This window comes from Engystomops pustulosus, chromosome 4, assembly GCF_040894005.1.
Source record: "Engystomops pustulosus chromosome 4, aEngPut4.maternal, whole genome shotgun sequence".
NCBI classification, from domain to species: Eukaryota; Metazoa; Chordata; class Amphibia; order Anura; family Leptodactylidae; genus Engystomops; species Engystomops pustulosus.
In genome coordinates, this window is record NC_092414.1 from 194,051,009 (window position 1) to 194,078,899 (window position 27,891).

Genomic DNA, 27,891 nt, shown 5'->3' on the forward strand with positions numbered 1-27,891 from the left:
GTGGATGAGTTCTTCACAGCAGCTGGGAGATTGTGCAGCTATTGACTACTTCTGCCTATAAGGCACAACACAGTGATTACATCATGCTCTCGAACAGTGCATACTTAATGAGAGGAGAAGTGACAAGCCCAGGCACAGAAGCAACAGACTCATTATCATAATTTTAAAATAGTTTTTTCAGCAAAACGACTAAGCTCAGGGATTAAACAAGATATGTTTCTGCATTAGTGTAGCTACAGCGTTCTCAAGATATGTTTGGTTCACAATGCATGAAATCAAATGGTAGGTTTCCTTTTAAAGATAATAATGAAAGTGTTGAAACTGAGACTTCCGATTTGGGAATGTAAATTTAGAAATATGTAGATTTTTAAATTTTTGTTGTAAATTAACTTTTTGGTGCCACTTATTAAAAGGTCAAAAAAAAAAAGACTAATTTGTCTTCATTTTTTTTTTCTTTCCTTCTCTTTATCCTTCCATGACGTCCTCTCCATCACCCTCTGTCTTCACCCTCGTGTAGATCTCTCATATTCCAGTCTCTGATTTCCCTGTGGCGCTCTAGCTCACCACTTCCATATATTTGTTTGTCTTTTTGTTGTTCTGGTCTTCCTCTCCTATCACTTCCTCCTCATGGAGGACATTCCCTCTACTTACCTCTCTGCACAGGAAGATGTAGATAATTTAGTCTATCCGCTGCCAACCATTGGGCAGAATGAAGCCTGTGCCCCAATGCCTGGAGGGGTGGAGATTGTCCTGGTCGGAGGTGGAGAAGCCAATATTGGGGCCTATCCTGAAGAAGGTGGTGTCCTCACATCCTTCCCGCACATGGGATATAGAGAAGATAGTGAAGAAGGTGAGTGCTGCATGTGATTGTAGGAACTCTAATTTGATTACACTTTTTAGAATTTTTTTTACTTTTATATACATGACTACAAATACTTTCATAACTTATAAATTACACCCTTCGGGATGTAAACAATCTCCAATTTGATGAGATTTCGGTTCCATAGTTTTGTCATTGCAAGTTATTTTCTTTTTAAAGGCCGAGTGGTCAGGGAATATTCTTGTTGTGCCCTCGTTTGATGTGGTTTTTCCTACACAGTCCTTTCTTTTTTTTACTTCAGGTATCAGGATGACGCACCCCAGGGATTCGGATGGAATTAACTGTGGCATAACAGGGCGGTAAGGACTGCTGTGTAGTTTTGACAATTGTTGCTATTGCCTTTAAATAATGTAGGAGAATAAATACTAGATACAGGATGGTATTTGCTTGGCACAAATAAGCTTTTGCATATAAACATTTTTGGGTATGACTACGGATAACGTTGTCCGGCGTGTAAAATTTTCTTTTTTAATAATTGGCTCGCCTATCCATCAAATGGTCAATGGTCTCCAGTCCCTGGTCCATCTCGACGTATAGAAAGTGTTTTACTTGCCCAATGACTGGCTGAGGTTTTGTCATTGCTACTGGAGGGGATTGTCTGAGTGATCACATTTTTACACTCAAAAGAACCAGGAATTAAAGACTGGAGAGGAAAGCTGAAGCATCAGAGAGGGATTGTCCTAGGATTTGGTGAGACCATCTGTAGCTTAAAAAAAAAACACACCTAGTAAAAAAAACTCAGTTGGGAAGGGTAGCATGAAGTTCTCATCAAATTGCATCCAAACTTTATTTAGCTTATTTTGCCTGCCTGATATCTTACAGCTCAGATCAAGAGCACCATTCATCCAAATATACTCTACCACCACCTGACCATCGCACCGTGCACCATCTTGGATCACGCCAGCCTAGCACACACACCACTACTTGGGGGTATTCAGATGCTGTTGAAGAAGGTGAAGGGGAGTCTGATGGGATGACTTCAGAAGAGAAGTACAGAAGGTTTGAGTGGTCTTCAGGTTTGGATGAGGTAGAAGGACATTCACAGCTGATGATGATCCGATCAGACCCACCATCGATCAACATGCCCGCATTTAGAAGAGCCTTGCAACTAGGAAGAGCTCATGAGGCTTGGCAAGGAAACTACTCAGAAGAAGACGCGCATGTAGAAGTGGAAGAGGAGGAGGAAGAGGAAGAGGGTTCTGTGTACACTTGCATTGAGTGCAACATTTATTTCAAGAAGAAAGCTCATCTTCTGGAGCATATGTTCCAGCACTCTCAGGAAGGAGAAGCAGAGGGCCTGCAGGCAGGTGAAGTTTCTCACACTTGTGGGGAATGTGGAAAGGGATTTGGAGATGAGGAGAGTCTGGACTCTCATCGTCAACTTCATCAAGAGTCCAGACAGAAAATAATCGAAGAAATTAGTAAATTGGAGAACTTAGCGGATGAAGGTCGTGATGCCCGTTTGCAGTGTCCTAAATGCCTCTTTGGTACTAATTCTTCCAAAGTTTTTGTTCAACATGCAAAGACCCACGTGAGGAAAGTCAGTGGTGAGACCCGGGGAAACCCAACATCTTTCAGAACAACTTCCGAGATGCTAGAAGGTGGTGAAAGCTCTGAAATGACAACTGAGGTTATATGGAAGAGTCCAGAGGCAGAGGCTACGGCTGAAAAGGGATGGAGGTCAGGCTTGCAGCAATCTGTGATGCAGGGACCCAGTAAGATAAAAAGAAAAATGTTGGCAAGAGAAGACTTGGAAAACTCTATGCATACTGATGGAGAAATGACTAAATCCACCAAGACTATCCAACTCCCAGATGCTGCAGTAAAACTAAAAAGAAGGTTTCGAGAAGCCCTCCGATCAAGTGGGGGCTGCGAGGGCGACCAGAGGCAACAGCTGAAAGATCAGGTTGCTGTCGTCATCTTACAAAATATCAATGCTAAAAAGAAGAAGCCAAAGGGACCTCCTCAGCCTCTGGGCTTTGGGAAAAAGCAGCCGACTGGCAACAAAGGTCTGCAATCCCGCTACGAGCGCCATCTAAGCAAAGATGACTGGGGAGAAGCGGAGGAAGATGTACCCTTAGATGCCCTGTTAATGGATCCCAAATATGCAAGTCAGCTAGAAGCTCTTGGACTTAGAAGCGAGGAACGGGAATGTCCATACTGTCCTGATCGCTTCCACAACGGGATTGGTCTCGCCAACCACGTCAGGGGCCACTTGAACCGAGTCGGAGTCAGCTACAACGTACGGCACTTCATATCGGCAGAAGAAGTCAAAGCTATCGAACAAAACTACTCCTTTCAGAAGAAACGCAAGAAAGGTAAGACAGGTGTGCATCCTAGTCATTCACTTGGAATACATTTTCTTAGTATGTTGATGCAAGTTACTATTCTTAAGACTAAGGGTAAATGTTAAGGGCTGACTCTATAAAACTATAAATTGTTCTATTCATTCGAAAAATTGTGACATTCACATAACTCCTCCTGGAAGTGTGTGAATAAATTGACAATTAGGAGTGGCCAGTAAAATATACTTAAAACGTGGTTTTGGATTGAAGTGCCCACTTGTCAGTTTCTTCACACTTTTAGGAGGAATAGCACAGTGCAGAGTTATAAATGTAGGTCCTCCCAAATTTTTCCTGTGTGGGCCTTAGTAGTACAGTCCCATTTTTAGTACACATGTTGTGTAGTTGTGAGGTTTAAAAGGTTGTGATGGCAAAAATTCAAAAATAAAATAATTTGATGGTAAATGTTGTACAGTGAGGAAGTACAACTAATCCTGCAAAAAACAAGCCCTCGTACACGCACACATTACTAGTAAAGCTAGTATTTTTAATTTTTTTTATCATTTTCATTCAACCTATTTTGCACAATAAAGGTGTTGTCAGAAATTGGCAAAATGAAGTCCAATGGCAGTGGTTTATCTAACGCAGAAGAACAATCTCTTTAGATATTTCTATATCTCTTTATATTCTCTTTATTATTTATTAATAAATATATAGTTTTATAGAGTTGGGCAGTTTACTCACTAATGTGGTATTTTTGTGTCTGAACATTTGACGTGGGTTATTGATTGTAGTATTTGCACATGTTTCTGTAATATCTATGGACTGTATTGTAGATGTTATGGAGAAATGTCCTCTTTATTGCAGATTGTTGATGATCGTTTAGTCATGTAATGCATTATATAGTTAGTAATAGTTGGCTGTAGACTGGCCTCTGTAGGAGCTTGTATAATATGTATGTACATAGGGTATGGGGGAGGAAGTTTAGGCCAGCAGGTCACAGGATGGTCAACCAAAAGGGTAAACTAATGTCGGGATGGAAAGCCTGAGCGGTGGACTTCTTAGTTCATTGTTTCCATAACCACTAGGTTTCCCTGGGCTTTAGAGCGAGTAAAGAAGGACTTGAGTGATGGCCAAACAATGAAGTGAGGCTGGGGATAGGAGAGGCCTAGGATATGTGCAGTGACTCTCACCTGAGGGGACTTGGGTTTGGTGGTATAAGTCTGAGCTGAGGACAAGAGAAGATCTAGGATAGCTCCTAATATAGGTCTCCTCTTATCCCCAGCTCAGACTTGCATCACCAATCCTAAGCCTCCTCAGCACACACTCACTTCACATGATAGAAGAGGCTTAGGAAAGATGGAGCGAGTCTGAGTTTAAAGGGATTGTAGGGGTCTAGGATCGGTAGTGGGAGTCTGAGATTGTTGGAGTGGCCAAGGAGTGAGGCTGGCCCCGGGGATAGGATATGCCTAGGATAGGTGGAGTGACTCTTACTTGAGGGGACTTAAGATTGGTGGAATAAGTCTAAAGTGATGTGGAGTGAGGCTGACCAATCCTAGGTCTCATCTCGTCCTATCTTGGGTCTCCTCTTATCTTCACCAATTCTATGGCCCCTCAGCATTGACTCATTAGACATGAGTATAGGGGGGGGTTAGGATAGGTAGAGTGAGGCTGACCAGATGAGGAAGCCATGGGACCTTGGATCGGTTGAGTGCGTCTGAGCTGAGGATAGGAGGGAGTCTGAGCTGAGTATTGGAGTGGCCAAGGAGTAAGTCTGACCTAGGGATGGAATAGGTGGAGTGAGTGGGATAGTAAGGGGATTGTAGGGATCTGAATAGGAGCGGCCTAGGATAGGAAGAGTGAACTAAGGATCAAAGGGGAATATGATGGGTGGTGTGTGTCTGAGCTGAGAAGAGTGGTAGAACAGCTATGCTAGATGTTATCAGTCCAGGTTGAGACGGATAATTGGTGGGGTCATGCTTGGTGAGGTTTGAGTTGATTAGAATGGAAGTTACAGCTATGCTTGTGTGGTTACCTTCCCATTAGGAGAATAGGAGAGGACTATGCCAGGGGGTGATCTGAAAATAATGGAAGAAAGACCTTGCTAAGTGGAGTGAGGAGGAATGTGTATGAGCTTGGGATTAAGAGCTATGCTAGAAAGTAAATTTGCATTTTGGGGGATGGGAATTTGGCTGTGTTAAGTAGATTGAGCCTGAGCTCAGATGAATTAGTGGGAGGCCATACCAAGTAGAGTCATGGATATTGAGGGCTATGCTTGATCATGTAAGTTTGGGAGTAGAGTGACAAAGGGGCTGGGAATGCGAGATAAGTAGGATGTTATGGGAAACTCCTTTATATACGGGATGGGTTAAACGATGGTTTGATAATCTGACCATCGATCTGTAGGGTGATTGCTTCTTGGCACACATCTACCCATGTGAACAAGGCTTTGGTTTTCCTCAAAACATGAGATTATTTTTTATGGAGGTTCTTTCTGCTGATCATCGGCCGATGATCGATGGATTATATGGTGAATAGGTGCTTGTCCTACATGAGCACTGGGCTGTGTAAGAGAGCTGAAAGAATGAGTAGGGAGGGGGGTTGGCTATGCTCAATGAAGTGAGTCTAACCTGAGGAGGATGGGGCAGGACTATGCTCGAGTAAATTAAAGCCAAGGAGGACAGAGGGTAAAGGAGTCTGGTTGCCTCATTAGTTAGATCAGTTACAATAAGGTGAGCAGGGTTTAGTTGCAGAGGAGGCCGGGTGAGCAACATTGAGACGCCAGGTGATCTGATCTCCCCCTCTGCAGTGGCGAACTTCGACCCCAGTACCTTCAGCCTGATGCGGTGCGAGTTCTGTGGTGCTGGTTTCGACACTCGTGCTGGCCTCTCCAGTCACGCCCGTGCCCACCTGCGAGACTTTGGTATCACCAACTGGGAGCTCACAGTGTCTCCCATCCATGTCCTCACTCGACTGCTAGCCCGCTCACCCGGTCGTCCACTGCCACCCTTTCCACCTTGGCACCAGGACACCGATACAGACGGTAAGAATTCTTTGCGCCTGTTTTATGACATCACTGATGACATCATATTGCATCATCACCAGCCTGCAATCAGACCCAATTGTGTACCCTGGCTTTGTCTTCCTTTCTCCCGCTAACACCCTTATCTGTGGCTGTGCTTCTCTGCCTTCTCCTAGTGATGATGTCACAAGCCATTACGACGCTGCTGGCATCATCACATGGCCGTCCTCCTGCTCCATCCCTGGTGCACGAAAATAAATATTGAAGATGTTGAGAGATACAATTAGGAACATTACAAGCATTTCATGAATAGGCAGGTCAAAAAATGTGGCTATGGACACCTTTAGTGCAAGTTAAATCAATAACCACAAAGTTCTTGTATTAAAGGAAACCTACCACTACGGATCTACCTATTCAGGTTTTACTTCCCCTCTATCTTTGCAAATTTTTATTCAGGGTAATATGCAAATTTTCTAAAGAGGCTACTGGGGCGTAGAGTAGGTGTAGTTGAGGCTACACGGAGCGGCTACTCCACGCCCCAGTAGCCTCTTTGATCCTCCTACCCAGACATCTTCAGCGTGCAGCTACAGGGAGCTCCACGGCACTCGTCCGCGAAGCCCGAGTTCTGCACATGCATAGTAGCTCTGGCTTTGGAGCCGAGATCGCGCAGCCACTGGCCTGTGTTTTGCACATGTGCAGAACTCTGGTTTCGCCAACGATGTCTGGGTAGGAGCATCAAAGAGGCTACTGGGCGTGGAGTAGTCGCTCTGTGTCGCATCAGCTCCGGTTACTCCCCACCCCAGTAGCCTCTTTAGAAAATTTGCATATTACCCTGATTAAAGATTGGCAAAGATAGAGGGGAGTAAAGGATTAGCCCTAAAAAGTGCTATCCTTACATACGTTGCATGCACCTACCACCGGATCTACCTTAATAGGTAGATCCGTAGTGGTAGGTTTCCTTTAAATAAGTTGCTCTTGTTGTGTATTCATAAATCATTGTTTCCACATTGCAGCCTATTTTTATATTCAGAGTTTTTGCCTTGGGGCATTATCTAACACTGATCAGGTGTTTTCTGCAGGCTCTGTCTTTTCCCGGTGTACGGCACAGAACCGTTACACACGTGTGGCACTGTACCACCACCATTGCCGTCTTGGGGATGTATATGCGGTCGGATATACGTCCCTATAGACGAGCGTCTGAATGTACCCTGAGCTGTCTGCTGCGAGATGGCAGCTGGAGCTTTTATATAAGGCTACTCTTCCGACCATGTATGGTGTGTGGTCACGCTTATTTGAATGTTGTTGTAGTGGTCCCATACTTTTAGAAGGGGAATTATTTGGCACTATTAATATTTTATTTTGGTTATTCTTTTGTGCACCTTTCTTTTTTGTTCACATGGAAATGCACTTGTTATTTTGGGCCATATGTGACTGCTTATTTAAATGCATCATTGATGTGTTGCTAAAGCATCTTTTGGATTCTTTGGGTTTATGTATTTTGGTGGGGGATTTTTTTTGTTTGTTTTCTTTTGCTGTAATTCTGACCTCTGCCAAATTGTTTTTAATCTGTGTGTGTTTCAGGTCATGGGGGCTGTTTTATGTTTTTTTTTTTTTTTTTTTTCTAAAAGATGTTTTAAAGGAATTACACCAAGTTTGCATGTTATCCACTGGAACCCCCAGGGATCCAGGGAATAGGGTCCTATTCTTACAAATTGGTGGATTGGGTTGTGCTTGGGTATCTCCAGTTCTCTATTCACATGGCTGTGTGCTTGCCTGGATCAGCTGGAGAACGGCCTTGTGAATGAAAGTGCCGGAGATGGTGGAGACGGCTGTTCTCAGTCATATCCAGTGCTTCCCTACTATTGAATGGATCGGGAGAGCAAATGCTCAACCTGGCCAGACCCCATTCTCTGGATGACTGGGGCTTCCATTCTTGTGATCAGTAGGGGACCCAACTGCTTGTTATAACTTGGATAACTTTCTAACTGGATACAAACACTTTTAGTAAAATTTTGTTGTGGAAAAAATGTAATATTTTGAGGCCTGGGACAGACTCGTTATGAATCCTCAAAAATGACAAGTCTTCTAAAGTGCCCCATACAGATAGGAGCGCATGTCATATCATGTCAGACTTGTGTCCCCTTTATTTCTAGGCGGCTGTGATGGCTGGGGGGACTCCCAGGAGCTACAGGCTTCTTGACCTCCTACACCTCCTTTCATATACATTACATGGTATGGATAGGAAGAGGTATAGAAAATGTGGCATATTTTATACAGTGGGGGGGGGGGGGTATTTAGTCAGCCACCAATTGTGCAAGTTCCAACTTAAAAAGATGAGGGAGGTCTGTAATTGACATCATAGCTTAAACCTCAACTATGAGAGACAAAGGGGGACATGTATCACTCCTATTACATTCTTTTTCTTTTTTTTGAGCAACTTTTTGTGAGACTTTACGCAGTTTGAGTCTTTTTAGGTGCAGAATCAAGCAGCGTACCAAAGTTGGCTGTCTCCAAGATTTAATCTAGTGCGCCGGATTTTTTTCTTTGTAGCTCAACTTGTGAGACTTCTGGGCTCTGAAATTGTCCCATTCTTGCGCCTAATAAGTCCCAAAACAGAGCATGCTAGACCCAGACTTACGTTTGGAAGCTACTATTTGGGGCTAAAAAGTCTCACACCACAAAAAGTCTCAAAAGTGAGACTAAATGGGCAACTCATCACGTGTATCACAAATGGGGAAAATAACTAAAGATACTTTGCAATGATTAATAGGCCAACTTCGGGAAACTTGAAAAAAGTGTCAGCTGAAAAACCATGATACATGTCCCTCAAAATGTGGAAACAAATCCAGAAAATCACATTGTCTGATTTTTAAAGAATTTATTTGTAAATTATGGTGGACAATAAGTATTTGGTCACCTACAAACAAGCAAGATGTCTGGTTCTCACAGACCTGTAACTTCTTCAAGAGGCTCCTTTGTCCTCCACTCATTATCTGTAGTAATGTCTCCTGTTTGAGGACAATTGTCTTTATACTGATAATAAGTTCAAACAGTCAAACTCCACTTTGGAGAAGATCAAAGAGATGTAGATTAGTGTGACACCCTGTAGATTAGAAGGACACCAAAATCAAAATTGAAGACTGACTCTGCAATGGGCAGCAGCTTGGTGTGAAGAAACCGATTGTTGGAGCAATAATTATATAGAAGACACACAGGACCACTGATAATCTTCCTCCATCAGGGGCCCTGCGCAAGATCTCACCCAATGGGGTCAAAATGATCATAAGAACATTGAGCAAAAAGCCCAAACCACACAGCGGGACCAAGTAACCTGCAGTTGGGGCCACCGTGACAAAGGCTACCGTCAGTAACGCACTACCCCCCTCAAATCCTGCCAGAATTCCCCCCCCCCCTGCTCAAGCCACTACATATCCAGACCCATCTGAGGTTTGCTAGAGAGCATTTGGATGTTCCAAAAGAGTACTGGGCGAATGTCATATGGTCTGATGAAACCAAAGTAGAAGTGTTTAGTAGATACACAACTCTTCGTGTTTGGAGGATAGTGACTGCTGAGTAGCATTCAGTGAGCACCAGACCTACTGTGAAACGTGAGGGGGGTAACGTCATGACGAGGGGCTGTTTTTCTGCAAAGGGACCAGGACAAATTGATCCATGTTCAAGGAAGGAATTAGTTTGTATTGTGAGATTTTAAGTGCAAACCTCCATCAGTGAAGGCTTGAAGATGAAACGTGGCTGTGTCTTTCAGCATGACACTGATCCCAAGCGCACCACCAGGGCAACATAGCAGCAGCTTCATAAGAAGCTTTTCAAGGTCCTGGAGTGGCCCAGCCAGTGTCCAGATCTAAACCCAATAGAAAACTTTTGGAGGAAGTTGAAAGACTGTGTTGCAAAGCGACATCCTCAAAACATCACTGCTCTAGAGGAGATCTGCATAGAGGAATGGGCCAACATACCAGCAACAGTGTGTAACAGTGTGTAACTGGATGTAACAGTATTAAGATGAACGTTTGTTAATTACCAAATACTTAAATAAATAAAAATCAGACAATGTGATTTTATGGATTTGTTTTCACATTTTGTCTCTCATAATTGAGATTCTACTGATGTCAATTACAGGTCTCTCTCCTCTGTTTAAAGGAAACCTACCACTTGTAGTGGCAGGTTTCCGATGGCAATACCGGGCACCAGCTCAGGGTGAGCTGGTGCCGGAGCTTATTTTTGTTAGTGTTTTAAACCGCGGTATAGCGGTTTAAAACACTTTTTAAACTGTATAGCCGGGGCAGGGAGGTACGCGCTCGGCGCTTACTATGCCCGCGACCGTGCACGCGGCTACATAGGAAGTGAATGAGAGCCGCGCTCATGGTAAGCGCCGAGCACGTACCTCCCTGCGCCGGCTATACAGTTTAAAAAATTGTTTTAAACCGCTATACCGCGGTTTAAAACACTAACAAAAATAAGCACCGGCACCAGCTCACCCTGAGCTGATGATCGGTGTTTTCTTCTGAAACCTGCCACTTCAAGTGGTAGGTTTCCTTTAAGCTGGAAGACTTAAATAATTAAAAAGCTGATGTCCAGCAACCTCCAATCTAGATAAGTCTTTTCATTTTCAATAAATACTTCTGGTGCAATCGGAAAAAGATCAACGTGTTCAGCCCCTCCAGGCTTCAGGTCATGGTCATGACTAAATACTGAAAGGACTGAAATGGGTCACTTTTTTTTTTGATAAGTATTTATTTCTTGATGCCTGTATACTTAAGAAGTTTTAATATTAGAGAAAATACTTTTTTATTCACATTGGAGGTTACTGGACCTCGGTTTTTCATTGTAAAGCTCCTTCTGGGTCTTAGGAGCTTCTGTGCATGCTGTCTTGTGGAGGTGTGATTGGAGAGCGGGTTTTCTTTTGGATTTTGGTTAAAGGGGTTGTCCGAGTTTTGATAAAAAAAACTATATGTGGCCGGGAGCGGGCTGACTAAAGCAATAGCTGTACTTACCTCCCAGTGCCCTCCCGTATCCAGCGCTGCTGTCGCTCCGGTCCGGGCGCCATGTAAACAAACATGGCCGCCGGAGCAGCGCTGCATTCAGCTTCCGGCCGGACACGACAACCTTCCGTGCTGCTGTGTATAGGGACGGATAGGCGTACCCGGCCACGGCCGGCCGGAAGCTGAATGCAGCGCTGCTCCGGCGGCCATGTTTGTTTACATGGCGCCCGGACCGGAGCAACAGCAGCGCTGGATACCGGAGGGCACCGGAAGGTAAGTACAGCTTTATTGTTTGTCAGCCCGCTCCCGGCCACACACATATATATATATATATATTTTTTTTTTAAACTCTGACAACCCCTTTAACTTACACAATTGGTGGCTGACTAAACATTTTTTTCCCCCCACTGTAAGTTGGTCTACCAGGTCTTGTAAAACAATCTATGTTGTCTCTGCGTTTTAACTCTTTTTACTAGCTATTTCCCATTCTGGTTCTGCATTGTTGTGCTGTGTGATCGGTAGGAAACAATCAGGAGGTAGGAGTTTGGTACCATCTGACTTTCTCCTGGTTGTGATGTCTTTATCATTGGCTCCATACTTTTGTTGCTGTCTTGACCAGAAACTAAATGAACAAAAGTGTTTTATACGGTTTTACTATATAATGGAACTTTGTTGTACTGTTGTTATGAAGTTTGTGTGTTTTTATAGTCATACGCACGCCTAACATGTAAGTTGGCTTTCTGTGTTATGAGATCTGTATACATGTCCAATGTGACTTTGTTGTGAAAGTTGTGTCCCTTTCACCCAAAAATCTGTGTTGGGTTGTTAATGTCCTGATACAAGTTGAGGATGAGATGCAAATTGTGTGACATATTTTATCCCTAGAGTCAGGGCCGGCGCCCGGCGTACCTGGGCAAGTGCCCGGGACCCAGAGCTGCTGGGGGCGCCCACATAAGGCTGTACATAAGGAATCCATGGAGTCAGGGGACTGTATGTAATGAATCCATAGGGGCTGACATGGGCTTTATATACAAATAACAATGAGCTGTTTGATATAATAAACTAAGGAATATTTTAGGGAAGAGGAGATTGTTTTAGGTTCTGAATTTTTTAGGTCACCACATGAGTTCACTGCAAAGGGGCCCACAGAGGTTCTGTCGCCCAGGGGCCTACTGATACCTGAAGTTGACCCTGCCTAGTGTTGAAGGGGTGTTCAAGGAAATGGACAAAGCCCGACAGCTCCGGTGGTGGTGATTCTGTGATAGACTGTGTATGTGATTGCTGAGCCAATCCAAATGTGACGATGATTCGGTGGTCACGGGTGCCATGTTTGTTGCCATTTTAGGTGTGATAGAAGTCATCCCCCGCCCCCATGACTCATGAGAGGAAAGTATGGTGTGCAGACCCTTTAGTTGGTTGTGAAATGACATGGGAGCAGACCACATCCAGTCATGTGTACCATTACTATGTAGAAAAGCTGCAGCTGCTGTAGAGACTAGTTTATAGTATTTTATTAAGCTGTGTACTAGTAGACAGTATTACAGTGACCAGATTCACCAGGAGAGACGGCCGGTATAGTGACCTGTACCAACTTGGGGAAACTACAATTCCCAGCGTGCACTGACGGCCTGTTGGGAGTTATATTTCCTAGCATCTGTGTACGATTGCTCTGTGCTCTACTGCCCTCGCCTGCTTTGCTGTGTCTCACCCTGCATACTTCCTCCGCGCCCTTCTCTCTGATTGGCTACCCCCCGATACAGAACCTCGGCTCGGCGCTCCATTGGCGCGGCCTGTCCTCGTCCCCGCGCGGCCCCGCCCCCTTTTCTCTCCCGCATCATGTCTGCTCCCTGCGAGCGGACAAAGGAGGCCGGGTCAGGCCAGGCAGCAGAGAGCGCGGCCCTGCGCGCCAGCGGGTCAGGGGAGCTGGGGACACCGCCGGAAAGGAGGGGCCTGAAGGAGGAAGCGCCCAGTGCGGCGGGAAGAGGCGGCCGGCCGTGGCAGCGGGAGGAAGCGCGGCCTGCGCTCTGGGGACAAGCAGACGAGGCCGGGGATGACGGGTCTGACGGTGAGACTCCGGGGGAGGCCCGGCACAGGGAGACCGCCCGGCCTCACACCGGACATGTGTGTGCCCGGGGGGGAGAGAGGAGCGCACGTGACCCGCGTCACATGTCCTGCACATAGATACATGTTATATACAGATACACATAGCTACATGTTATACACAGGTATACATACACACAGTTAGACATGGATACATGTTATATACAGCAGCTACATCGTATATACAGATATGCACCAGCTACACATATTATACATGTTATATGGAGGAGATTTATCAGAAGTTTACGAAAGCAAAACTGTTCTAGTTGCCATTATCAACTAGAACAGTTTTGCTCTGACACTTCTGCTAAATCTCCTCCATAGTGTCTAGTGCATATGTGATATACATAACTTTCCTGTGTATATAATAAGATAAATAGGGGGGCTGCATATAGTGACCCTGGAATATACTGAACATATACATCTAGTTCTCAGGTAATATATGGTATTTATGCTACATGACCTTCTAACATGTATATATTAGTACACAGACCACCGTCACATACTGGGGCAGATTTATTAAGTGTCTGAAAATCAGAATATTTCTAGTTGTCCATGGCAACCAATCACAGCTCCCCTTTAAAATATTCATGAGCCCTGGTAAAATGAAAGCAGAGCTGTGATTGGTTGCCATGGGCAACTAGAAATATTCTGACTTTCAGACAGCTTGATAAATCTGCCCCACTGTGTCTGTTTAGACACCATCTAATTCACCTGGGCGTTCTGTACATGTAGTTACCCTCTAATATACACAACCTCCCTCTAGAATTACTTGTATAGATTTAGAAACCAAACTTACAAACCTCACGTTCTATACTTATGACTATGTAATATACTGAACCTTCACATATTCATGTTTTATACATCTAGTGACTGTAGAGTTCATGAGACATCTCATGTCATGTGTATATATTTAGAAACTGAGTTATATACATCTAGTGACGGGGACAGTGCATGTCATCACCTGTTGCATACACTTAGAGACCATGTCATGTACTTGACCTTCCTATATAATCTTATTGTGTACATATAGTGACCTTGACATAGAACTTGATACATTGCCCCTCTGCACAGATCACCTGTTATATACAAATAGTGACTCTGTAATGTACCTGAGCTCCTCATAGATCCTGATGTATAGTGCTATGCAGAGGTGCAGTATATCACGTGTAGTATATAGATATAATAATATGCTTCACATGGGTCACATGTTCTATACACACACAATAACGCTAATACTGTCTAAATGTTTGGCCACGTCTGTAAATCAGGGTCATACACCCTATGTATTGGAAATGTCACCTAATCCGCACCTAGTCCTGTGTTTTACTGATAAATATTACCCATTAAATTATTTATTGCATTTGAAGGGCTGTAACTTGTATAGTGTCCAGCTACACCACCCCGGAATGTCTCACAGCTGAGAGGTTGTTACACTTGTGCCCTGCAGTCTGGCCGCATTGTCTAGACTGGATACAATGTATCGCACTGAAACTGGAGAACTCCTGGTGTCCCAGTGATTGCATTCAGCTTTATGTGGGGGCTGCTCCTGTTGGCAGATCTTGAAGTGTTTGCTCTGTGTATTGCACCACAGGCTGAGTATTGTGTAGTGTAGGAATGTGCTGTGTGGTGGGGACAAGCAGATCTTATCATTGGTGGAACAATGCACCCAGGTGACTGGTTGTACAGCTGATGTTTGTTTCACAACAGGGGAGTGGGGGGTGAGTGCATTGTGCAGGAAGAGGGGAGGACAAATCCAGGGTGTAGTTACAGAAATTGCATGCTGGAAGTTGTAGTTTTGCCAAAGCTGTAGAACCAGAGGTTTGTGTTCACTCCTATAGGTTAAGGAGGGGATCTCATTGGGTGGGAGTAGGATGTACAGAATCCGACATCAGTTCCCTGTAACAGCCATTATCCCAGCGTTACTGCTGGGGTATAATTATGGTGTTAAAGTTGTTCCAGGTATTATCAACCGAACAGGGGATATGCTGCCTGCCACTCCAATCAATTGTATGGGAATTACCGTGCCTATAGACGGTGAATAGGGGGACAGGTAGCTCGTACTGCTGCCCAACACATTGGTGGCAACAAGATCACCATTCTCTGGATTGCTAGGAGTCCTGTTCTTGGGATCGTTCGGGGTCCCATTTCTGATAAGCTAGTTACTCCTTTCCTGTTAGTGGGGAATAACTCGTGAAACTTGTGATTGCCCTTTAAGGGTTTTCACTCCTGAAGGCCACCCCCTGCCTGTATGGCATACGGACCACTTTGGCTTAACAACTAGGGCTCATCCTCTATGAGGCAAAATAGAGAAAATAAGGGGTTCAGGGCATCACCTCATTCACTGGATATTGAAATAAACATATTTTGTTTGTTTTTTTTTGTTTTTCAGATTTGCTTGTGAATTTTACTTAATATAAAGTAGACAAAGGCTTATAGGAATATAGGGTTCATCATTGCTATGATTAATCAGCTTCTACTATTGGGACCAGGGGGGGGGGGTCTGTGTTATTTTAGAGCTACATCTGTCAGGCCATTGCTTGATGGTTTCCTATGATGTTGATGTAGATGAGCTGTAGGGTGTAGAATAGATGTGCGATCAGTACACGGCTTGAAGGCGCGCCATCCCTCCCCGCTCGCTTCCTATACACCATGTGCTGCTTGCATGTCTTGTAATAGTCAGTGTTTATCCCATTACATGTAAGGGCCATGACTGATCCACCGCGTTTCACTTGCATCCACATTTTTTTCCATAAGCGGCGAGATTCGTGGGAAGCCGATCACTAACCCCGACCTCCCTGTTCCCCTCCCTCCCAGTATTGATTTCTGCTGAGCAGCTGTCATTGTCCTGTTATACCAGACTATACCTTACTGCTGGTGGTCATCACTGTCTGTACTTTTTTTTTTTTTTCTCACCCCATCCTCCTTCCCTATGGTCTTTCTCAGCACTCTCAGATGAGGACGACGGGACACCATTAGATTTGGGACGACCACAAATCTCAAAATCGGATCAGGGCAGAGCTGAGAAAATGGCATCGGACCAGAGTGGAGACAAGACGGAAGAGTCTAAAGGTACGTGATTGATGCGTAGAAGTCCAATCTAGTCTAGCTGCTACCTACTGCATAGCCATAAGATGTTTACATCTTGGGAGGAGTCAGATTTCTTTTTTCTAACTTAATTATTTAAAGGGGTTGCCCACTTTTTGCATGCATTCTGAAATGCCATGCACCACTGCCTTAAAGTGTATCTGATGGTGATCACCTGTCCCGTGGACGGGTCATCCGCATCGCTGGGTGCCTACCCCCCTGCAGCACCCAAAGCAGTCCACACGCCTTCTATTTTATTTAACCTATGGGCACATACCTGTAACCACATAGAATAAACTTTATCACCTTAAGTGATGGTCCCATTGCCTGGCAGTGTATGGGATTTCTCAAATCAATGTATGAATGTGCACGGCTTCTATAATGTCCAGCTGCGGGGACTTTATAGTTTACACTTTAGATCTGACCCAAGCAAATTCTCCAGAAGTGTCCCATGTTAAATGTGGATTTGCCAAATCTTTGGTGGAAAAAAAAAAATAAACTATTTGTTCAGTTTTTTTGTACATTTTATACCTGCACCAGAAAGGTAGGCTCCTTGCTTTGCCGTTGCCGGCACCGGCTGTTGCTTCCCTTCTGTCTTCTTAGCTCTGGTGTCCTGGTCAGAATTGGTCACCGCTGCAGCCTCAACAGTGGCCTGAATAGACACCACAGATGATATCTGCTGAGGGTTGCAAACGGAGCCGCAGCTGGCACTGGAAAAGGCAAGGGAAATTGACCAGGAACCTTATTGGGTCATTGGCTTATCCTCTCTACTGCATATTTACTGTCACATTCACCATATTCCATCCTATTGTGCTGGAAAATGCCCACGACTGTGCAGTCTTAACACTAGATCCTTTCATCTGCTCTGTGTACTGGGATTCATCTTTGTTTTCTGTAGTCATAAGACCTGTCCCAATAATCTGAGGTTGTATTTGGTTCTGGCCCACGGCAGCAGCAGTCAGTAGACTCATCTGGTGTTGCCTATAGAAAAGTATAGGCTATCATTGCATGTATATCGCATGTATTCAGTATCCACATGATGGCGCCACCTCCAGTTTACCATTACATATAACACTATTATAGGGGGGCAGCAATCGGATCTTAACGAAACCAGTGTAAAGTCAGTCATTCCCTTTATTGGGATTTGGCTCTGGTTTCTATGGGCAGCTGCTCCACTTTTCCTATTATACTAGTTTTGAGAAGTCTCCCTTTTTACATCTGTTTCATCTATACTTGAGAAAGAACGTAAGTGCTTTAAAATAATTTCTGTAACTTTAAGTTATCCACTAGATGCATGATTGTCCCACTTGTCAATGGGGGGGGGGGGTCTCTTGTATAAATGATGCAGCATGTTGTACGCATAAAGTTGATTGATGTACTCCTATGTGAAAGTGCTTCTTCAGAGAATGAATGAGGTGCCCTTTAAAGGGGTTGTACCAAGTTTTCAAGTTATTCCCTATCCAAAGGAGCTGATTGGTGATGGTCCTCTAAAGGGCGGAGCTTTAGGCCAAGCAAGGGTCCTGCCATGCCATTTACAGTGCTGCAGGTTCAAAGGCTGTTACAATGAGCAGAGCAGGTCTCCCCTCCCGTCTGAACTTCCTGCCACTGCTAGATAACATAGGCAGAGGGAGAGAGGCTGTTGGGTGAGACTTGTTCTGCTCAAAGTAACAGCCTGTGAATCTGCAGCAGTAAGGAGCTGTGGTAATGCCCCCATATCTCTTCTAGCTCATTGGCATAATTTTAAAAGTTGATTTTAGAAGGAAGGAGGCCATGGATAACACATAAGAAGATACCACAGTCACGGTGTCTGGATCTATAATAAGTGTCCCTGGTTTATCAGGATGGATTTTTATGGTAATTTTTTTTTAAAGGGGAGATTCTCTTCTTTAAAAAGACACCAGAGCTGTGTTTCTAGATGTCAAGGTTCAGAAGATATAGCTGTCTGTATCTAGGGTTTATTTTTGGAGAAAAGTGGTAGTTAACCCCTTCCGTAGCTTAGCCTTGTGAAGCAGGACATAGCGCATGCTGGCCCTTTAATTGCTGCTCAAGTTTAGGGAAGTCTTAGGGCCCATTCTATCCCTGTTTCGGGTATGGAGAGGTTTTCGTTCTTGCACTGTTCACACATATTAGAATAGAGGATGTTTTAGATGTTTTTTATAGGAAACAATAAGTTTTGTCAGTGGATGGGACTGGACCTTATTCACTTAGTCTTCATCAGTCTGTGTTCATGGTTCTCATGACCTATGCTCCCTGTAGAGAAGTCGTGGTGGAGGAGGTGCCCTTGTAAATCCTACAATATTAAAAAAAAAAAAAAAAAAGGTTCCCACCATGTAGTTGTCCATATCTGGTTATCTTACCCTTATATAACTTTGGATTACAACCCCCCCCCCCTTCCCCCATGCCTTAAAGGGGCTGTACACTTTAGCACATAATTGTTTGCATTATACAATTTTTCAGTATACTCTATCAATTCATCAGTTTTCTAGATCTCTGCTTGCTGTCATTCTATAGGAGGTATAGCTGTATGGATAGGAAAGCGCCTGTGTGACATCAAGTGACCAAGGATATAATGAGTTGTGCATCTGGGTCAAATCACATGACTAGGGGTACAACAATCCATGTGCCTGTGTGACACCACATGACCAGGGATATAACGAGCCATGCGACTGTGACACCACATGACCAGGGATATAACGAGCCATGCGACTGTGACACCACATGACCAGGGATATAACGAGCCATGCGACTTTGTGACATCACATGACTAGGGATGCAATGACCATGCACCTGTGGGACATCACATGATTAGGGGCAGATTTATATCCCATGGAATTAAACAATGAAGCTTCCTACGGAATATCGGCAAGAAGAGATCTAGAAAACACAGAGGAATTGATAGAATTTTCCTATATACTTTATATATAACTTTTTAAAAGGCCAATAATATCAATTATTTGCTGAAAGTGGACAACCCCTTTTCAGAGTCCTTTTGTGTGACCGGCCATCCATGTGTTTTAAATAGAGGACAGCCCATTACCCCTGGGAGATGCAGCCTGACCTCTTGGGGATATGCATGCGCCTAATATCTTTCAAACCTATCAGCTGTGTTGCTCGTTTAGGGAGTTATTCATAGGGCCACGTTGAGGGAGCATTCACTTGTGCCAATTACATTCCTTTATGAAGCGCTGTTTGGAAGGCTTTTTTCTAATTGCATTGTGTTAAGATTGCGTTTACTTTTACAAGCTGTTAACACAACAAACAATTTTAAACTGTACAAAGGCTGCAAAGAGATTTTCCTAATTGCAAAAATTAAGCTAAAATTATGTGTACATTAACATGGTGTAGACGTAAACACAGCGTTGGCTGAATGCTATCGCCTCTAAACAGCGTTTCAAAGTGCCATGTGATGCACCCTTCTATCTGAGGTATCTACCTATCCTGGGTACATAGTGCATGATTCTTCCTACATATAAATGTTGTGTATGTGTGTGGATGAGCGTGGCTTGTAATGGTAGACCTTCCTTATAGTATGGTATGTAAAGGCTTCGTAGTAGAGATACTCCTGGCCCACTTAGTAATTCGGTTTGTGATTGGTACCCTCTGCCAGGCCCTGGTCCCACCACGTGTGAGTTATGTGGAGCGTGCTTCGAGACCCGGAAGGGCCTGTCCAGCCACGCGCGCTCCCACCTGCGGCACCTCGGGGTGCCAGAGTCGGAGAGCAGCGGGGCTCCCATTGACCTGCTGAACGAGCTGGCTAAACAGGGCAAGCTGCCGAAAGACGAGAGTTTATTGGGGGCCAAGAAGGTGGCGAGCTCCCAGCCTGGATCCCCCAAGGCCCAATGGGGGGAGGAGGACGGGCCTCTGAATCTGAGTGAGTGGTGTTGTGGGGCCACGAGGGACGGGTGCTCAGGCTTTTTTCAGGGCTTTTGGGTGGGGTGATGCAGGCGCCTCTTGTACTATACAGCCTATCTTGCCCCTTTCTTACTTCATTCCTTTTTTTTCTTTCCTTGTCGCCATCTTTCCTATTGCATGGTCACCTCTCTGGTCTGTCTCCTCCCTGCCGTTACTACTCCTTTATATCCATGGACGCCTCGTTATGTATATGATTTAATCACGTATGTATACATTTCCATGCAACATCTTTCATTACTCACCCATTTCCTCATTTCGTTTGTGTTGTCTGTGCCTTTTTTTTTTTTTTTTTTTTTGTTTTCCTCCTCTTCCCTCCTCTCCCCGTCCCTGTGTCATCCCTTCATTTCACAGCTGTAGAAGGTGAGACCGGCAGAGAAAATGAATGTCAGTTTTGTGGCGCTTGGTTTGAGACTCGGAAGGGCTTATCCAGCCATGCCCGTGCTCACTTGCGCCACTTGGGAGTGACTGATCCGGACACTAAAGGTTCTGCCATTGCAGCTCTCAACTCTCTGGTCAAGAGTGAAGAATTCAAGAAGAGGCTGTCTGGATCCATGCCGGCTGACGACGCATCCGTAGATGGACCCTCCAAAGAACCCACCACCGACCAAAGCCCATCCAAGAACAACGAAGCCACCAAGGAAGGAGTGGAGAAAGGGAACAACGAGACCTCCACCGATGTGTCTGACCATCAATCTGAAACCAGCATGAAATTATCAGAAAGCACTGGTCCCATAGAGACTTCCGCACACTTTAAATGCCCCAGTGGGTCAGGGAACACCACCCACATAAAGATCGTAGAAGCCGGTGCCCCGCAGATCATGCCATCCGCTGGCAATCCTCATACAAAAATCATGGAGGCTGGCGCTGTCCACAGGAATCCTGTGCGCCTTCACGGCAAGTTGGAATCCCCCAACAAACACAAACCCTTAATAATGGGACTGGGTCATCCAAGGCCATCTCCGTCCCACACACCGCCTACCAAAAAGATGAGGATGTCTCCTTCACCCAACATGGAGTCTTACTGGTCCCCAAAAAATGTCTCAACGCCACTCAATTTATGTAAGTATGATACTGTCTGCCTAATACATGCAGGGGATAGGATGGGTGCCAGGAATGGCTTCATATCTGGCAGGGTCTGGGGTCCATACAACATAAGGTGGTAGTAGGTCCAGTAGTACCTGTATTCTGTGACTAGAGATAGCGGGACATGGTGGATTTACATCTTGTGGTGTGTATATCATTAGGATATAACATTACAGATAGCGATAGTCTGACCACATTAACTTCTAGAGGAGTGCAGTGTGTGACAACTCCACTATTCTCCATTTCCAGCAGGGGGTTTCCATGTGTAAGCTACATGTAAGCTCTTAAGGTGTGACGTACAGGTGCTTAAAGGGAACCAGTCACCAGATTTTACCCCAATAAACTACTAGCACACACAGGTAGTGCATGAAATGTCATTTTTAGACTTCCCTCTTTGATGTGAAATCTTATCCACTTACTATAAAATCTCCTCCAAAGTCGTGCGACATATGTTTACGGGGAGGAATAAGTTTAGTGGCTGCAGAGGAAGTGTCACTTCAGCTACCCCTAGTTTTTTTTTTTTTTTTCTATTACACCTAGAAACATGGGTCATTGTATTCCAGTAAAGGTAAGATACAGAACCAGCGATACAGCCAGGCAAAGAAGCACTTGGTAATTTGAGCTGCAGGTTAAAATCTTGTTCATGCCTATGTATCTCCAGTTCTATTGATCACAGAACTGCGAGCCTGAAGCCGTCTGAAAGATTAAATTCTTATCTTTAATATGACACTAGATGTATGTTTCTAGGTGCTATAGGCGACTCTTCCCCAGCAGCCTCTAAACCTCTTCCTCTCAAGTAAAATGTGACTCTACTCTGCTCATTTTCTCAGAAATGTGAGTGGATGAAGGGAGCTACAAGCACCGGACCTCTCACTGATGACTATTTCTGACCTGTCACAATAAAACAAGTCCCCCGCTTAGTGCTTTACATCTGTGTGGGGCATTGCAGGGAGCAAGGGCTTATTCTAGCTTTACCACTGTGCATAGCTTTATGAGACTTATAATTAGACGCCACATCTTTATTTAATCTTGTGACACACAGCAGATCTGTTTCCAGAAATTTTAGGAAGCCTAATGGGGCTTGTAAAGAAATGAGTGGAGCAGATCTTCAGCCTTTGGAAAATTCCTGCAAAACATCCTCCCTTTGTCAGGGTTTCACATAATAGCTGATGATGCGACTTTTCCATGTCTCCTGGTGGTCAGTGACTAGGTCTAGTATTAGGGTGGTGGTATGGAAGGGTCAGCACACAGCACTTTACATCACAATGTCTCTTTATTTGCTGTGCTACACCTGGACCCGGTAAGGTTTCGGGGGTAGCTCCGGAATTAACAGCATAGTGGTGGGCACCAATGTAATCCCACCCTAGTGCTGTCATATCTGTACACTATGTCTTTGTGAGTCCTCATCCTAGTGATTTGCCCACTTGTTGCATGGTTGTTCCGCTCAGAGTATTCCGCTGGGTGTTGTGCATGGGACCTCTATGACCTGTGATGTGCTGCTGATACTAACTCTCTTGTTTCTGCAACTAATGGCAGCGCCTGCCTGATCCTCGTGTGATATTTTGGCTTTTAATCCCTCCTTTTAGAATGTCTGTACTACTCCAAAGCAAGAACTCGTGGGGGTCCTACAAAGATCACCATATCCAAACCCTAGAATGGCTAGTCCTGCAGTCCAGTAGGTTGAGGTGTAGTCCTTGGACCAGTGTTGAAAGGAGTCGTCCTGGGTTTTGTTAAAGGAAATCTACCATCAAAATCCTTCATGATAAACCAGGGACCCTTACTCATAGATCCAGGCAGCGTGACTGTGGTAATCTTCTTATATTAGTTATCCATCGCCTCTTACCTTCTAAAATTAAGCTTACCAGAGCTTAATTTACCAGAGTTACCAGAGCCCCTTGGTGCTGTAGCTGCACAGGCTGTTACTGTCTCTCTACCCCTGTTCCCTCAGCACTTCCATGCACACTGGGAGGGGGGATGCTCCTGCACATTGTAACAGCCAGTGAATCTACAGCATGGAGGCGCACTGGTAAGCTCTTCAAACTCATTAGCATCTTTTTAAAGATTACCATAGTTGCGGTGTCAGTAAGTGCTCCTGATTTATCATGATGGATTCAGATTTCCTTTTTATGATCTAATCCGCAGGGGAAGGGTCAGTGGTTTGGAGAGTCTGTGGTGTTTGGACAAATCCTGCAGCCTCTCCGTTATTCACCAAGCAGAGCGCTATATGTTACATAGTGGCTGTGCTTGTTGGTTACACATTAGTCTGTTAATAGGAGCCAAACACTCAACTGGGTGGTCTCCTCTTTAATTTTTGTGAACAGTGGGGTTTCCTGTACATGGCCCCTCACCAGTTTGTCCAAAACTTTTTGGAAATTTTAGTTTCCCCAGACACTTCCTAGTAATATGACCTCCATGGGCGCCCAAATATATCTTCTACGCTTGAGCACAAGATGTGATGAGATGTGATGGGCCAATATACAGAGGCGACTATGAGCTTCTTCATACATCGCTCTGAGGATTAGGAGCTATAGACGTAGAATGGGGCTGGACCATTTATGAGCTTACCCCTAACTGCTCTGGTGGTCTTCACATATTAATATGTGTACATGCAGGGACAACAGATGATCACAAGGAGTTTTTCGGGACCTGTGGTGGCCTTATATTTAAAGTCTCTGCCGAAACCCCCTTCTGTTTGCTCCTGTAGATGTGCACAGTGGCCTTGTCCAAGTTTTCAGGTGTTCTTTAGGAAGAGGCAGACGCCTCCAACATGTCCGACCCTTTGTTCCTCTACCGTATACATATGATGGTCGGCTTATTTAATGCTCTACAGACACCAGTCCGAGCTGTAGACCCCTGATTATTTTTAATGCTATACATCTCCACGTTGGTCTTGCCCTCTGTGTGGTCTTGCATGGCTTAGTCGAGCCCCTTGGCTTCTCTTCCAGTCCCTGCGTTTCTTTCTCGGCTGTTAACGCTCTCTGATGATGACCTAACGCTTTGCTTTGCTACTGACTCTTTTGCACTCTGTGATGTTTTGTGTCTTATTTTGGGTGCACACCTAGATGTTCTGCTTTAGACTGGTGGCTGCCTAGCCTGCGGGTGATGTGGGTCTTCAACCTCTCCCATTCTATTATCATAGAATTGTGTAAAATGTTGCAGGACGTCGTGTTTCGGTGGCGTAGGCTGAGCCACAGCAGTCCTGTTATTGCTGCCCCATGACGAGGCAACCATTTATCTGTCATCCCCTCCTTCCTCAGCCCCAAGTTCGGAAGAAGTCCGCTGCGAGTTCTGCGGCGAGTTCTTTGAGAACCGAAAGGGTCTGTCGAGCCACGCGCGCTCCCACCTGCGCCAGATGGGCGTCACAGAGTGGCACGTCAACGGCTCGCCTATCGACACCCTGAGGGAGATCTTGGCCACCGGGAACTGCCCCAGATCGGCCAACAGAATTGGAGGCCCCAACCCGGACAAGCTCCTCTCACATCATCCTCCCTCTTCCCCCTCTGGATCCCACCCGTTCAGTGGGTTATCTCCAACAATGCAACGCAAGCATCCTCAGCTTCCCACCTTCACGGCCAGCGAGTGGCCCGCCGATCTGTCACCTCTGAACTTGTGTAAGTGGGCCGCTGATCCGCAAGCTCTACATGTACATTGCTCGTCATCTTCATCGCTTCCCATCTTGTCTGTTGCATTCATCTCTTAGACCTCTTCACGGGAGAACGCTGGCTAGGGGCCAGGCTTGTGTTGTGCTTCATAGATATTGGACAGATGTTGTAGCTCGTAATTTATTACTTTTGCTTTGCTTCCGTGCATATAAGACTAGTGTGTGGTTTGTACTTTTTTTTTTTTTCCCCCTGCTATATTGTATACATTACAGTCTAGAATGTCTTGGGGTATGGTTCATAGCACTTTTATGCCAATTGTGGTGATTTTGTTGACCCCTTAAAGTAACCAGGGTGGTTTTTGCGGAAAGTAGAAGCAGGGTATCCCCAAAAGTTTGATCATTTGTAAACTTTGTGCTTATTTAGTTAAAAAGTTGGGTAAGACTTGCAGTTATTGGTTCAGCTACATATTATCCTGCTTCCCATGTTTTAAGCAAAAAATGAATTTTTAGTCTCTTTTTTTGGCAATCCTAACCCCCCCGACTTGTTTACCCTGTTTATCATTGGGCATGCGTGTGTTTTTGAGCTGTTATTAGGGAGCGCTGCTTTGTGGTTTATTCCGCTTTTGCTCTTTGTATTTTCCCCTTCTCAGTGTGATCCTTCTCATTTGCTTTTTCATTATTTAACTGTTGTTTTTGCAGTTTTGTTTCCTCTTCCCTTCTAAATTTTCATCATTTTTTTTTGTTTTTCCCTCCTCCTCCTCCTCCTCTTCTCCAGCCTCACGGGCTGACCCCACCCGCGACATCCGCTGTGAGTTCTGCAATGAATTCTTCGAAAACCGCAAGGGACTGTCTAGTCACGCCCGCTCACATCTGCGCCAAATGGGCGTTACCGAATGGCACGTGAACGGCTCGCCTATCGACACACTGCGGGAGATTATACGCAAAAGACGCCCAATGCCGCCACAGCAGCAGCTCACTACCATTAAAAAAGAACCCCGGGGTAATGATGAACCACCCAGTCCATCACAGAGACTGTCTCCTCTTGGGATGGGCTCTCAAGGAATGGCTCGAGATCTTTCAGTTTCTCCTCACGGGCGTCCACATAATAACTTCTTGTCTCCAATGCCAGCTAAGAGGCCAGTGTCCCATGGACCAAGGCAGCCTGATCATAGGGGCTTTGTGAATATTGAGCCAAAGACTTGTAATCAGACTAAGTCTTACATACAGGGAGAACCAAGGCCAAAAACCTTCATCCAAGAGGACGGTAGACCCAAGACCTTTATTCAAAGTGACGGCAGGCCCAAAACGTTCTTGGGTGCTGATGGTAGGCCAAAGACTTTCATTCACGATGGGAGACCAAAGGGCTTCTTGACTGGAGATCCCAGACCCAAGGCGTTTATACACGGGGAGCACAAGCCCAAGGCCTTTCTCCATGGAGAAGGTAGACCCAAGCCTTATCTTCCAGTGGATGGAAAGCCGAAACATTTCATGCACGGAGACAACAAACCCAAGGTCTACTCTCCGGATGGCAAGCCAAAGGCTTACATCCAAACAGAGCTTCCCTTCAAGGTGAAAGTAAAGGCCTCTCCAGAGAAGACTGTGACTTCGTGTAAGTAGAAATTTTTATGAACTTATTTGTTCGTTCTTATGTCTGGTGTCCTAAACTTTCTCACCTCCCGTTGCAGTGGAGGCGTGCTGTGAACTCTGCGGACTGTTCTTTGAAAACCGTAAGGCGCTCGCCAGCCACGCCAGAGCCCACCTCCGTCAGTTCGGAGTAACGGAATGGTGCGTCAATGGATCGCCCATAGAAACACTACGTGAGTGGATGAAGCAGCGCCCGCAGAAGGCTGGAGCTTACCTCAGCTATATCCAGGGAGGGCGCCCTTACACTAAGAAGTTTAAGCGGGCTTTGCAATCGCCAAAGCCTGGGATCACCGAGAGAGAGAGTCCGGCCGTTACCCCAGCAAAAGTGCCAGAACCAGAACGGAGCGTTGTAGCACATGGAGTGACTGCTGAAAAGCCATCAGAAGTACATGGGCACAGTAAGTGCATAACTAAGTATATAGACCGGTTACTTATTTGTCTCCAAAGTATCCCAAAGAAACGTAGGTGTTGTGTACAATGCTAGACTTACGATAGAGCCCTATTTACTAAGCATATTTTACATTAAACCCCATAGAATGGGAACATTATCATGTGAATATGGGCCTTAAAGGGAACCTGTCACCACACTTGCACATATACAGACAGTGACAGGTTCCTATAGAGCCCTAGTAATTGACTTGCACCTTCTTTTAGCTAAAAATTGTTTTGCTTACATCCACATAAATCACCTTTTATTTTATATTACCTGGCATGAGAGGGGGCGTGTCCTGCTCAATGGCCCCTCCCATCTACTCGACCCCATGCCTTATGCCTCCTTACTATTTAGCAGTTCATGTCATGTGACCAAGATGACATAAGCTCAGGTCCTTTAGCCTCTTAACAATGGCAAACTGTATGCCATTTATGTTTCTGACCTCATGAAGTCACAGCGGCCTCTATGGACTTCTGCTTCTCCTCATCCTCCATTTGAGGCTGCTGTGATTTTATGTGATCACATACATTGTGTACAGTTTGCTATTGTTAGAAGGCTAAAGTACCTGGAATGATGTCACTCTGGTCACATGACATGAATAACAAAAGGCACTGTAAAAAAAATATTGACACAATATTTCCTCTAAGTAAATAGAACCTGCCAGCCTGGGAGAGAAGAGTCAGCCAGCAGACATGAGTCGGGAAAACTAATTTGTGTATCAGAAAAATGGATGTAATTAAGAAACGGAGCCCCACTGGAAGCTAATTTTAGGTGATATGGGGAGGACCTGTTACCCTTTTATCAGCAGGCATTGTTAGTCAGGGTAGTAAAATTCTGGTGACAGGTC

General features: G+C 45.0%; 1 protein-coding gene across 10 annotated transcripts in view; it reads left to right on the plus strand.

Annotated features, from left to right (window-relative positions):
* WIZ (WIZ zinc finger) overlaps positions 1-27,891 on the plus strand; it is a 40,108-nt gene that overhangs the window by 7,984 nt on the left and 4,233 nt on the right. The window contains exons 2-11 of one of the 10 annotated variants that reach the window (XM_072149187.1): positions 518-850; positions 1,122-1,179; positions 1,703-3,207; positions 5,972-6,205; positions 16,231-16,356; positions 19,979-20,242; positions 20,782-21,342; positions 24,624-24,977; positions 25,743-26,576; positions 26,653-27,009. In XM_072149187.1, the coding sequence (XP_072005288.1) occupies positions 628-850; positions 1,122-1,179; positions 1,703-3,207; positions 5,972-6,205; positions 16,231-16,356; positions 19,979-20,242; positions 20,782-21,342; positions 24,624-24,977; positions 25,743-26,576; positions 26,653-27,009 (4,516 nt within the window). In that variant the 5' untranslated portion in view covers positions 518-627. Of the gene's footprint in view, positions 1-517; positions 851-1,121; positions 1,180-1,702; positions 3,208-5,971; positions 6,206-16,230; positions 16,357-19,978; positions 20,243-20,634; positions 21,343-24,623; positions 24,978-25,742; positions 26,577-26,652; positions 27,010-27,891 lie in introns of all 10 variants that reach the window. The other 9 variants (XM_072149185.1, XM_072149186.1, XM_072149191.1 and 6 more) reach the window with 9 other exon arrangements.